This window comes from Centruroides sculpturatus, unplaced genomic scaffold (assembly GCF_000671375.1).
Source record: "Centruroides sculpturatus isolate CEXI.00-Female unplaced genomic scaffold, Cexi_2.0 scaffold32, whole genome shotgun sequence".
Taxonomy (NCBI): Eukaryota; Metazoa; Arthropoda; class Arachnida; order Scorpiones; family Buthidae; genus Centruroides; species Centruroides sculpturatus.
In genome coordinates, this window is record NW_019384445.1 from 1,071,539 (window position 1) to 1,086,683 (window position 15,145).

The following is a 15,145-nucleotide window of genomic DNA, read 5'->3' on the forward strand; positions in this document are numbered from 1 at the left end:
GGACCTCCATTATCCGGATTTTCGATTATCCGGATTGTTCAAAATAAACAAAAATTTTACGAATTTGTTGATTTGCACTTGGCGAATTACGACACTGCTTATGTACGTGATGGAATGCATAACTTTTTTTGTTTCAACAACGTCTCACCCGGCACAGTGGTCGTAAACTCTTAAATATATTTTGCGTCGTAATAAAAATATAACTTGACATACGTATTTATAAATAATTTATATTCAAATTACATCATTTCTATGACCAAGGGTGGCGTAAGGCATGGGCAACGTGGGCCACCGCCTATGCCTCGCGGTCCGAAGGGCTTCGCGCCTTGAAGGTTTATGCATTACTTAAAAGCCGAGAACGCGACGAAAAAATTTTTCTCGTCATAAAATGATAACTAGTTTGTCAAATTTTTATTCATAAAAAGCAGTTTCAACTGCTTTTTATTTTATAAAATCCGTCTTCTTGAGCCACCAGAGGACCTTTTAAACAAAAGCTAGTCTGTTAGCGCTGGTCAGTAGTAGATCAAATTCAATATGAACGTTTGTTTCTTGAAAATTTGATCATGATTTAAATACAGTATTTATTTTTAATATTACTGATATGTCATCGAAAAGAAAACGTGCTGTATTATCATTAAAAGACAAATTAAAGTATTTGTTTCAATTATCCGGATTTTTCCTTATCTGGACTACCTTCATTCCCAATTAGTCGGGATAATCGAGGTTCTACTGTGTATACTTTGAAAATAAATATTAATATCAAAAGATAGAACTTATTATTTTGTGTAAATTGCTTAGAGTCAAAATAAATCAATATATTACTTCACTATAAATTATTATTTGTATAAATTAATGAGTTTTGTTAAAATTTTGAAATTGTAAAAAAATTATATGAAAATTAATATTTCAGAAAGTTTGTCATATAATTAAGGTTCTGCTTCTGCTACTACTATTTAAGATTATATTTATTTAACTTTATCACAAAAGTCTAATTTGAAAGTTATTTTTATACATTTATTATAATAATAATAGAATAATAACTTTGACTATTTCAAATTAATTAATTTATACTTCATATAGCTTATTTATTTTCTTTTAATTATTTAAACTCAAATAATAGAAAAGATAACTTTTTTTTTTAGGGTATAGCCAGCATATAAATGATCTAAGTTCTTGTAACGAAGCTGCTGCTAGTAGTACTGTGTCATCTGTTTTAAATGGTGCTGATGCTTTGGATGGCAGAACTGTTTTAAATAATGCAACAAATCACTTGTTAGCAGCTAATGGTGCATGTAAGCATCTTTTTTTGATAAACATTTTTATTTTTCAGAATGTCTCTTCTAACAATTAGCTAATTGAAGAAATATTTAGTTCTAGCAGCTAGAAATGGTGCTTCAACAGATGATGTTGATGATGTAAATACTTGTTCTGCTGTCAGCAGCGCTACTCATCCAGATTCAACTCGAAATTCCTTAGAGTTATCTGTTCATTCTCCTATAACTGCTGGATTAAATGCATTATCAAGCTTAGTACCTGAAAGTCATCAATCATTAGATCAACATTCACGTCCTCGCCGTGATCTCCGTACAAATCGTCACTGTTAGTAATTTTATTTCATAATTTTAAGGGAGAAAATGAATAAACTTTAATAAAATATATAGCAACTCATACAATCATAATCATAAAATAATTTAATTAAACCAAAGAATTACACAAAAATAAAAATTTACATTTTTTTGGAAAATTAAAGTAGCAGTAAAATATATCTGTTTGAACAAATTCTAAATACTTTAATCTTTAATAAAAGTATTAAAAAAGAGAGAAACAAAATAACTCTTCTTTCAGTATCATCTTTAAATTATTTTCAGTTGTGACATCCCATACTTTTCATATCTTATTGTTAATTTTGTAAATACAGTACAAATAACATAATTGGTTAATTAAAACTAACTTCATAAAAATTTGGAATATCTATATTTTTAGATTCATCATTTTTTCTCTGTTTTTAGAAGCTTCTTTTTATTAGTAATTGTCAGACTGATATTAAATTACATGTTAACTTTGTAAATTTTATTATTATATTTGTGTTTAATCTGAATAGTTAAAATTATTGGAGAGAGTGTCATATCATCTCGTATTGCTGTCAGCTATTGCTGATCTATAGTCAATCATTATTAACTGGAAAATAGGAATGAATGCTAAAACTTCTAATTTCTGTTAAAACATTAATTTCTACAAAATATTTATCATTGATTTTTTTTTCTTTATTTTCAGGGAAATTTTTTCTGTTTTCCATCAAAACAATGATTCAGTTTTGTCTTTTTGATGGTCTCTTCTAGTTTTTTATTGTCTTAGCATCTTAATATTTTCTGATGGGATTAAGCTTCTTAAAAATGAATTAAAGTTCATCTGTAAGACACCTTTATCATCTGTCTTTTAATCAGTTCTTCTTAACATTGAGAATCTCTATTCAACTTATATCGTTAAAGTTTTGTTGCAACATAGATAATATACAATTGTTCTGTATATTTAGCTAGCCTTAGCCTTCATAATTTTATCCAGTCCATGTGATAATCAAAGGCAAAATTATGAAAAACTGTTTCAGATGTTTATGCTACTTAGATGTTAATAGATAGAATATTGTATACTTTATAAATTTTTATTATAGTAATGAATGCTGTTTTTATTCATATAAATATTAATTCTTACAATTTTCCTCCTCTAACTTCTAACAGAAATGTATGAGAAAGACTACTCATTGTACAGTACTGTACAGTACATCTGCAAAGAACATTTATATCAGACTTTAGCTTGCTCTAAAGTTTGATATCGGTGGATAATTTATTGCTTATTAAATATGCAATTTTTTATGTATATTTAATTAAAGAGCCAACAGAATTTTAGAAAGAAGTACAGTATTAAATTCATGTTTTTCTACTAATATATCAATAAAATTAATTTTAAATTTCTGATGTATGATTAAGCAATTGGTTGTTTATTAGATACAAACAATAGTCAGTTGCAAGTTATATTAATATTTTCTTTTCTCTTAATGATTCAGAAATACAGAATTATTGAGAATAATGATCTATAAAATCTTTGTCTAAAAACTAGATATCTTTCAAGCTACAGGTATTTACTATGATACACTTCTTGTCTAATCATGGTATAAATTTGTGAACACTATGTTTCCCTTTCTTTATTGCTAGACTTATTATACCATCACTGGACACAAGATTAACCTTAGAAAATCACTTTATTTTTCAAGGACAGTGCATTTCTAAGTGATTTTCTAAGGCTGATCTTGTGTCCAGTGACAGTGTAATAAGTCTAGCAATAAAGAAAGGCCAAGATAGTGCTCACTAGTTTATATTACAGGTATTTGTTATAGCCTTTTAGATATTGGTTATAAAGATTCAACTTTGGTTTATATATGGAAAACCTTTGATTAAACTGTACAGTATTAAGTTATTTTCATTTACATTGGTGTTTAGTTTTAATTTGACATTAGTAAGAAATATATCATTAATAGAAAATCTACAATAATTATGATTTCATGATTACATACATATGTAAAATGTTTATATTTATTAGGGACTTTAATCATTTTTGGCAGTCTATTCCTGGTACTTTTTGTAACTTAAAGCAATTCTATGAAACATTGTTATTTATGTAATAATGAATACAGAACCAATTACTGGGGTGTATAAACAAAAAACAATCTCTGCACAAACATTTTCTAACTCCTCCTGAGTTCTTCAGGTGCAATAATGTAATTTTAAAAGAAACGTAATTTGAACATAGTTCATAAGTTTGAATTATGTTTTTTTTAAAATCTTTTATAAACTCAAGTTTGTACTGAAGGATGTTCCATCAGGTAACCATTATCACACTTGAAGAAGGAGTTAGAAAATGTTTGTGCAGAGAATGTTTTGTTATATAGAATATACCAGTAATTGGTTCTGTGTTTGTTATTATGTATTTCCTGGTGTGGTGTGTTATGATTTTAATGTTATGTACAGTACAGTACATTTGTATAATCTATATAGGGTATTTCAAAACTATATGTCAGAAATGTAAAGGAAGGTAGATGGGAAATAAGTAAGCAGATTTTGTATAGGAATGTGGGTGCAGAAATGCAGCGAGAGGGCACTGTTGAGTTCGGCAGATGAAACTGGCTTGAATCATCATTCCCCCACATGGATTTTGAGCAACATCATTGTTACACCAATGCAGAGCTTGCTGACATGCATTTCATGTATATCTTTTGAGCAGCAGCTGCATTTTCTTGCACAGCCCCATACATGAAATGCATGTCGGCAATCTCTGCATTGGTGTAACGATGCATGTTGCTCAAAATCCTTGTGGGTAGTATTGTCACCTTTTCAAAATCACTTACCTGGATGGCAGGTCAGGTTTGTTCGAACAGAAATTCCTGATGCATGCGCAATGTCATTTTACAATGCAAAGAATAGCGTGCATGGCAGTTCTAAATCAGTTACAGTTAGGGACTAGGGACTTGCATAGGAGTAACATAAGTAACCTAAATTAAGAAACAACAGGTACAAATGACATAGACTTAGCTCTATTGGATATTGGAGAAGTGTACGATCGTACATACAAAAAAAAGAAAAAAAAAAAAGGTTGACAGGTTATGCTCTACACGTTGACGTAAACAGACTAACATGGCAGACTTGCAGTTCTTTTACTGTTAAAATAGTGTAAATTTGTAAAAATATTTGCAAGAACCTTGTTTCATCATAATTTCACAATTCTACGAAATTCCTGGGCAAAATTAATAGTTCACCTGGACAGTGAGTCAATTCCCAGACTGTCTGGGTGAAAACTGGATGGGTGGTAACACTACTTGTTGGGAATGATGATTCAAGCCAGCAAAGTGCTTTCACCTACTGAACTCAACCATGTCCTCTTGCTGCATTTCCACACCCACATTCCTATACGAAATCTGCTTATTTAGGTCCCCTCTACCTGCCTTTACATTTCTGACATATAGTTTTGAAACATTCTGTATAAAAAAAATTTAATAAAATGTAAATACTGTTAAGACAAAAGAAAGCATTGCATTAAAAATAACGCAGAGAAAATTTTTAACAATGAACATTTCAAAAGTAGGTAGATGGTACTTAAAGTCAAGCATTTAGTCATAAGTCTATGATGCATTAAGAGTTAAATGGGGAGTTTTTGAATCCTTTTTGGACTCAAAATAATTTACCACTTTAAGATTTCAGATTCTTCCAATAATGTGTTTGATATCCCTCATTTTGGGATCATTAAATATGTCACCAGAGAACCATTTCATTTGTGTAAAAGTGAACTACTTATAAAAGAACCATTCATATCAATGAATGAATGAGCTTAATGTAGTGCTTTATATAAATAAATAACATAATAAGTCTTAGCTATAATAATGAAAATGTCTGAATAAAAATAATTTTATTTTATGCTTTTGAATGTGGTTCAGTTATTAAGCCATTGTTTTCTTTGTGATCCTCAGAATAGGTTATATACCATATTTTCATGAAATGACTGGCATGCTGCATATACAAATGGGAGAGACAGTATGCCGGAAATGCAGGGGTTATCGGCATGCCAGTTAAACTGCAACTAAAATATAAAATTAATCCTATTTAACAAAACTGGTTGTTAAATGTTAAAAGTAAACATTTTTTCAAGTACAATAAAATAATAACATTGTAATTTGACTGACTTAAAATCAGGAAGAGAGTTTTTGTTTACAAGACAATAAAACGATTAATGACTTATTGACATTAGCAACATCAGCAGCAGCAAGCAGTAGCATGTATGGATACACTGACCATCTACCCAGACCTTAAAAATAACAACTTCCTCTCAAATTACACACAAAGTAGATGTTAATGGGTGTAAGTTGAGATAATTTGCAGTGACTTTTTAAAATTTAATGTGTTTTATTTTGTTTGCATTTTTGAATCAAATTACAATAAAATAAACATAAGAAAAGCACTTTCATAATTTCACAAATATTTTATATCTTTAGAAATAAGGTAAGATAAAGAAATTAAACATATAATCATAGTTTTTGATATAATGCTGACAGTTTCACAGTTTTGAATAAAAACTCTTGTTTTTTTAATGTGTCCTCTAAAGAGGGATGTGTAACTTCATTTAAACTGGCATTTCCTTGGATAAACCAGCATGGGAGTTTTTACCATATGGAAATATCTGATTTCATGGTCTCCTCCAAATAGACCAATATGCCAGACTATCCATGAAAATAAAGTATCTGTTCCAAATATAGTTTTTGTAGAAAACTGCCATAGAGCAGCATTTCATTTGCCAATTTCACCTTTTCTTAAAACTGCAGTTAACATATAAGTGAATAATTTTATATCATTTAAGCTACTTTTTAAATGTTTCTATCATTTTAAATTAATTTTTGAAAATTATAAACTTTCCTATAAAAAACACGACATTACTTTGATAACTATCAAGAAAAAATTTTTTAGAACTAGAAAATATGTAATGAATCTAAAAGATAAAATTCCTAATTTTTTTATGAACTAACTAAAATCAATATTTTCCAATCCATTCATTAAAATATATTCATATAATTCATTAAAAATTGACATTTAATTTTTAATGAATTATAAATGTGATATTGTCTATAAATAATTATTTTATTATTATGTGTTATGTCAGAATTGGAAAAAATAAAATTTAACATAAATCCGATAAAAATTCTAAAAGATGATGAATATTTAGACTATGAGTAAAAAACTACAATTGTTTTTTATGAATTTTTAAAATTTATAATTGAATTGATTACTTTAATATTCATTACAATAATGTAAATTTAATAAAAAAGATTAGCAATACATACAAGATTAAAACAAATTTATTATTTTCAATTAGTTATAATAATTATGAATTAAGTTGATTAATATACTTATACGTATACAAATTACATATACAATTTACCAGTCCACATTTGTATTAAACAATGTTAATGCCACTTGTGATAGTATGACATTACCACCATATATATATATATGTATAATGGATTGAATATTTTATTTGATTCGTTATTTTTAATTACCAGCCATTCATTTAGTATTAGCATTACATATGTTTGATATATACTTTCTTTTCTGCATATAGTATGATTAACTGAAGTTGTATTAAGTAAGTAAAATCTGAAGATATTTTTTTATTTTGCCAAAGATTTGTATATAATTGATCAAATAGCCAACAACACTTGGAAAAAAATTTTTCCTGCATTTTTATTATGGCTTTTACTAATACAAATGCATTTCATTTATAATAGTGAATCAAATGTTAATGAATTAGACAATTTATTTTAATAACTTGTCTTTTGAATTATGAGTATAATGAATTGGAAGTGTACATGCTTGTAATTACAAAAAAAAATGCCATCATTTTTATTTACATTATATCAATGGTTGTGTGTTCAATAACATACAAATTTAAATTGCAGAATTAATAATCTTACGATTAATAAAATGAGATATTTATAATTAATTAATATTATATTTCGTATTTTATTAACTGAAATTTTCATTTTAATAAATGTAGCTTTTCTTATAGTTTAAATGTGTTGGCTTTACAATTTTACACATATGTGATAGTGATGTTCAATATTATGAAATCTGTAATCAATATAAATTAAATGATATAATGACAGTTGATATTGTCAAAATATTGATTATTAATTAGTAAAATTTTATATCAATAACAACAACAACAAATTACTTAAACAGCTATATTTCTAAAGCATACACTTAATTAAGCTTTGTATGCAAAATTAATTTAATTGTTAATTACATTTTAATATTTAATTATGTATTTTTGTGTTTGCTTAATAGAAATTTATAACAATTGTCAGTTTTTCATTTTCTATTAACATATGAGAGTTCTTGTTAGAATTCTTCTACTCTGATTTTTATCCAATCAAATTTAATATTTTATATTATTGGAGTTTTTAACTACAATGTATCAGAGGTTTAAATAGTGGCATACTAAAGAGAATTAAGCTATCATAAGATAAGGTTAACTGTGAGCAGGTTTAGATTAAAAGAATGACAATTTCTGCAGTAAAATTATTGTTTTGCATAATAAAAAATTTATTACTGTTTTAAATGATAAAAAAAATGTATTACTTTTTATTTATAAAATTTAATATTTAATAATAGTACATTTCTTTATTTGCTTAACTTCTTAAACAAAATCTAATCATTCACTAATAACCTTAAGGAATTTTTTTTAAACCTTATTGCTTGCTGCTATTAATTTTTATTATATTATTCTGTTTCAAAGACCTAAAAAGCCTACAAATTTTATTAACTCAAGATTTAAAAAGTAGGAAAAATCATTGATTAATATTTTGGCTAATACAATATACAAAAAAATTAATTATACTTAAAATATAATAAAAAGATTCAAAACTTTGTCAGAAAATAGAGATATCAAACAGAAACTGCCTGTTTATACTGTTTTTAAAATCATCAAGTTAACTGTGTTTTTTTTTTTTTTTTCTCTTAACCAATTACAAGAAATTTAAAATTTTGGAAAGGATTAGTTTTTAAATTCAAGTTCAAAATTGTTTACACTTGAATTATGTCAGCCAATCAAAAGCAAATTTTAAATTCCAAACATTAAGTGTACAGGAATTCAAGAAAATAGGTTAGAAATTGTTTAACTGTTGATACTAGAATCAAAATTAACATTTAAATTACAAACAAATGAAATTCATTGACAATTTCAAATTTCATTAGTAGTGCACCATTAAATTAATTTATTTTATAAATTTTGACAATTCTCAATATCAGTAATATCTAACATCAATAATAATATTAACTAGTGTTTATTTTTCGGACTTATATATTGGAAAAGATCATATCAATAGTCTAATATTCTATAATATTGAACACCACTAATGCATACCACACACAATACAGTGTGTCACATATAAAAGTGGCCTCTGTCATTGGATGAGTAAATTATTGTAATTTTTTTATTGGAAAAAAAGGACAAAATAAAATCAGACCCCCAAAAATAAAACACTCAAAAAGTTTTATTCACAAAGCATGGAAACCTTCATAACTTCATTCTTTAAGTTGGCCTAGTTTTATTCAGTCAGTGAATGTGGTCAGTTTTGTGTGGACACCCTGTATATAAATATGTATATAACTAATATCATAATAATTTAAATATGATTATGTCAAGTGTTACATGATATTAGTTTTCTGAGTCAGTTGGAAACAAAACTAGTTCAATGCTTGTTTTTTGAAATATTTTCAGAAAATATTGGTTATTTAAAATCCATTTCATATATTGAAGATAAGTTTAAAATAAATATTATATTGTTTAAAAATATTTGGTATTTTTATATTAATAATTTTTTAATAATAATCATAAAGGAAAGTACTGTATATATATTTTCAAGATCAAGCTTAAAAAATTTCTTGATGAATCACACTAAATGATTTGATAATTATTGTTTTATTATTTGATTATTCATTTATAAATAATTGCAACATGCAATGATCCAAATTTATAGGGTTCTCTCTATCTTAGGCTTATTAAAATGAATTTAAATTTAATAAATATTAAAACAGTAATGTATAAAAGTTTGTTTCCAGATTTATACGAGGGCAGGCTGAAAAGTAATGCACACATGCTTGTAGAGCACAAACAAAATGATTTTCAGAAGCATGCCAGATGGCATATGGAAGTAACATTCCTCCTCTATGTGCATGTGCAGTTTGAGGTTGTTGCATTCATTCAGTATATTTTGAGAAGTGGAAATATCGAGACATGTTCTGGTGCTATGTCAACGCGAGTTAAATAGTGTGCAGTTATTGAATTTTTAAATGCTGAAAAAATTACGTTTAAAGGCTGTTTATTGTGATGATGCTGTTGATAGGTCTATTGTAAATTGATGGATAATAAAATTATGTGGTTGCGAGCCTGGAAAAGTCATAATTGCTGATGAAACATGCAGCAGAAGTCCAATCACTGCCACAGACAATTACCGTTGCATCTTGTTGCAATGTTTAATTCTTCTCAGTACATACAGACTCTAAAACACCTCTGACATTGAGTTTGACATGTTAGAGGCAGCCTGGCACCAATAATCTTGCAACATGACAATGCTCGTCCACACCCCTCGCGCGCAACTGGAGAGGCTCTGCGAAACCTGAAGTTTGAACTGATTCCACATCCTCCTTATTCCCCCAATCTTGTGCCTTGTGATTTTTATTTGTTTTCTCTACTTAAGAGAGACCTCAAGGGTAATCATTACATCTCAGACAATGAGGTGAAGGCAGCTGTCAAGTTCTGGATTCGAGAAAAGTCGGAAGAATTTTTCAGTGACGGAATGAAAAACTTGTTACATGTTGGGAGAAATGTGTTAGTCATCATTAAGGCTATGTTGAAAAATAAATATATGATTTTGAAGCTTAAGAATTGTACTTTAATGTACTTTTTGCCCGATCTTGCTATTTGTTTTTGTTCATGTTCTACAAGCATGTGTGCATTACTTTTCAGCCTGCCCTTGTATAAATGTATTTTAGCTTTTGTCTGTAAAATGTCTAGTAATATTTTTAATAAGTTTTTTAAAATTATATAATTTAAAGAATATAATTTATTTTAAACTGTTTTAAATATAACAATATTTGTTTTGGTTTCTTCTTATAATTGCATTTATATAAATGTTAACTGAAAATAATTAGTATAATAATTTATAATTGTAATTTACTTTCAAATTTTTGAAAGCATCACTTTTGTCTTTTTGACCTTACTAATTTAATAATTAAATTTACTGTTCTGAAGTACAGTACATAGAGCTTAATGTTACAGTTATTAGGATAATAGCTTTATAAACTTTCATTTGTATTTTTAACAAATTGATCTTCACCTTTGAATATACAGTGGAATTCAGTTAAGAAGTTTCCACATGAGAAGTTTTTCCATGTGGAAAGTTTGATTTCAAAAGTCCCAGTTTTTCCCCCCATAAGAGATGTGTAAATTTTTCTCATATAAAATGTTCCCATTTAAGAAAATTTTGTAAGTACAACAGATGGAGATCCTTGTCCATGACCAGAAAATGGATTTGCTTCAGAAGTTTTTAAACTGCATCTTATCAAAAATTTGGGATTGTTTATAAATTACACAAAACTATTTTTATACATTTCAACTACCATCCTAGCCTGCTGTAATGCTCTATAATGCCATTGTACATACCCATCTCCAAAATTACATAATGTGTATACTCGATCAATCCCTTTAAGTTTCACAGTTGAAATTTTAGTCAATCAAAATCTTACTTTTGACTTCCAAATGTTAAATGGGCGGGGGAATCCACTGAAATCTGTTAGAAATCTGACTGTAGATAATAGATTATTAATTTCTTTACTATTACTTTATAATAGTTTTCTTGCTGTTATAAAATTACAAATATAGTTTCTTTAAATTAAAAACATTTTGTTTTTTTACTTTTACATTTATCCTTTTGGTGAATTTGACATTACATTTGAACTTACAATACAAGATGAATCGTGTATTGTAAGTTCAAATGTAATGTCAGGCTCCCTAGTAACTTTTCTGTACATGGAATATTTAATATCACAAAAAGCATCTCAGTTTGTATTTTCAAGGAAAAAACTTGGCCCTAATTATCAGATAAAATTAATTGAACAAACTCTAATATTTTACTATATGAATTACTGTGGAATGATTTATTATTCAATAAATTTATATTAGAATTTTATATTGTATAGAATATAATATATTCTTTAAGAAATCTTGATAAAATATGTAAAAAATCTCTATGGAATGATATGGAATGATGAAAAAATTTATATAAAATGTCAGTGAAAAATTTACACCATTTTACACTCTCATGACTTGTTTATATATAAAAAATTCATTACTAACGATGATTTTATATTTAAGAATAAAAATTAAATGTGGTTGTTGACTGTATCCAGATGAAAGTAATAATTCTATAGACAGAAAAGATTGTCTTTAAATTGATCTGTGGTTGGTGAGATCATAACCATCCAAAACAAATATGATCCACAGACAGGAATATAAGATTTTGTAGCATTCTTTGAATATGAGTTTTAAAATACAACTTTTAAATTGAATTAATTTGTTTTTATAAATTAAATATAATTAGTATATTTGTACAAAAAATATTTTTCTTAAACTCCAATTCCAATGATATTGATAGGGTAATAAAAATCAGTTGTATTAATTATTGATTAAAATTTTACATCAAAATTTATTTATACTATTGATTTATTGTATGCTCATTTAATATAATAATAATATTATATGTTCATTTAAATGAAAATGTTGTAATTATAACTTAATATATTGATTTAAAGTTAAATTTGAAAATAGATAAATTATTATAATTTTTTGAAATAAACAGTTTAGTTGTATAGATGTCAATCATTTTATTTTTATTTTCTGCACATGAATTAGAAATATAATGTTATCTCTTGGTGAATAGGGTGTGAAGACTGCAATCAATATTATGAAAAAGATTGCCCTCATCATAGGATTCAACTTATATTTGATAAACCTGTTCTTAGTCGAGCATGGGCAAGCCTTCCCGCGACTTATTTATACGTTAACAAAATCTTTCTAAAAGAGAATGGAGAACCAAGTAAGATATTATTACTAAAAATATCTCTGAAATGATTATAATAGAAAAAACCTAGATAATTTTTACATTATAATAAAATTTAATATAGAGAGTTTATAATACACAGTTATTTTAAAATTTAGTAAATATATTTTCATTAATATTTAATGATTAAAAAGATTTTAATAATTTATTTATTTTGCATGCTTAATTATTCACAAAAATATAGTTGAAAAATTATGTTAATGTAATATATTATAAAAATATTTTATTAAAACAAAATAAACTTTATTCTTAAGAGAGTTATTGAGTAACTTTTGAATGTTGAAAGTAAATTTTAAATTACCTCCATTATGTAATTCAGAATTTTATGGATAAATTTTAAAGCCATATTCACCATCATTGCCATCAGATTAAGAATCAAATATCTTGAGATTGAACTTGTAATTTCTAATTTAAGAATTTCTTTATTTTTCATATCCCCAAATATAATTTCTAATACGGAATTACAAAATTTTCAAATTGACACATGAAATTGTTAGAAAATCTTTAAGTTTTGTTTGAATGCTTATTATATATCTATGCAAATTTTTATGCTCTAACTAAATTTTTAAGTTGTTAATAAAGATAACAGAGTTTACTGGTTTAAAAAAATTATTTGAACTTATAAAGTTAAAAAATGAAACAAATACTAATTCCAAGATGTTTTTGGACGTATTCAACCCATAATCAGGGAATAAGATCAAAACAAACAAAAATTTTTACAAAAAATAAGAAAAAACATAAACATTCTGGAATATTTTAAATCAAAAACAGATGAAATATCCATCTCTAGAATAGCCTCTATGAACATTTTAAAGAAAAATGTTTTTTTCCTTACATATTTAACAATATTTTTAAAAATTATTTAATTTCACAATCAACATATTTTCATTACAAAAATATTTTTAAACTCAAAACACCAAAAATATTACGTAATAAATTTTATTTGCTTCTCTAATGACTGCCATTCCTACATTTTTCTTTCCTCTTATTCAATAGCCATTTCCATATTGTTGGAAAACTTTCCAGATCCTTATTGTTGATAATGTCCTCTTCCAAGATTTTTTTTCTGGATTCAAGACTTTTGTGTGCCTCTTAAATTCTCTCCTTTAACTTCTATAATCTTAGCTTCATATCCTACCAAGATGTTCTGTTAGAGCAGGCCATGAAATATAAAAATATATTGGAAATTTAAAAAATATAAAAATGAAAAAATGAAAATAAAATTATAATGAAATAATATAAAAAATTAATGCCTTTTTAATTAAGTAATTCAAAAATCAAAATAAAAGACAAGAAAAAACAAAAACACTAAATACATATTTTAAATATTGTACAACAATGTAATCATTTTTAATACTATGAATCACTTTTCAAGTATTTGAATCCATTCAGGTTTTTTGATGATTGTATTTGTCTTAAAACAATGCAGAAAAATAAATCAGTACATGAGCTAACCTGTAATATCAGCATTAAATTACCAATACAAGTGAGTTAGATCATTATTCAGATTTATGAGTAAGTCTAGAATTAATGTGTAATGAGCACAATTTTACTTTAAATGTAAAATAACATATAAATCATGAGTTAAGTTAAGATGGTGAATATGGCCATTAATAGTATTTAAAAGATTTCTACATTAAACTAATGTTGTCAGTGATTTATTTGAATGAGAAAATTTGCATAAGTAATTGTGCAGACTGTCTGTTTATAATTTATTACTTNTACAAGATTAAAACAAATTTATTATTTTCAATTAGTTATAATAATTATGAATTAAGTTGATTAATATACTTATACGTATACAAATTACATATACAATTTACCAGTCCACATTTGTATTAAACAATGTTAATGCCACTTGTGATAGTATGACATTACCACCATATATATATATGTATAATGGATTGAATATTTTATTTGATTCGTTATTTTTAATTACCAGCCATTCATTTAGTATTAGCATTACATATGTTTGATATATACTTTCTTTTCTGCATATAGTATGATTAACTGAAGTTGTATTAAGTAAGTAAAATCTGAAGATATTTTTTTATTTTGCCAAAGATTTGTATATAATTGATCAAATAGCCAACAACACTTGGAAAAAAATTTTTCCTGCATTTTTATTATGGCTTTTACTAATACAAATGCATTTCATTTATAATAGTGAATCAAATGTTAATGAATTAGACAATTTATTTTAATAACTTGTCTTTTGAATTATGAGTATAATGAATTGGAAGTGTACATGCTTGTAATTACAAAAAAAAATGCCATCATTTTTATTTACATTATATCAATGGTTGTGTGTTCAATAACATACAAATTTAAATTGCAGAATTAATAATCTTACGATTAATAAAATGAGATATTTATAATTAATTAATATTATATTTCGTATTTTATTAACTGAAATTTTCATTTTAA

The 15,145-nt window shown here is 26.1% G+C and overlaps 1 protein-coding gene across 1 annotated transcript in view; it reads left to right on the plus strand.

The window, feature by feature from the left end:
- LOC111620360 (PR domain zinc finger protein 10-like) overlaps window positions 1-15,145 on the plus strand; it is a 139,353-nt gene that overhangs the window by 62,117 nt on the left and 62,091 nt on the right. Inside the window, exons 7-9 of the mRNA XM_023362286.1 lie at window positions 1,143-1,292; window positions 1,372-1,599; window positions 12,539-12,694. Of these exons, the coding sequence (XP_023218054.1) occupies window positions 1,143-1,292; window positions 1,372-1,599; window positions 12,539-12,694 (534 nt within the window). The remainder of the gene's footprint in view (window positions 1-1,142; window positions 1,293-1,371; window positions 1,600-12,538; window positions 12,695-15,145) is intronic.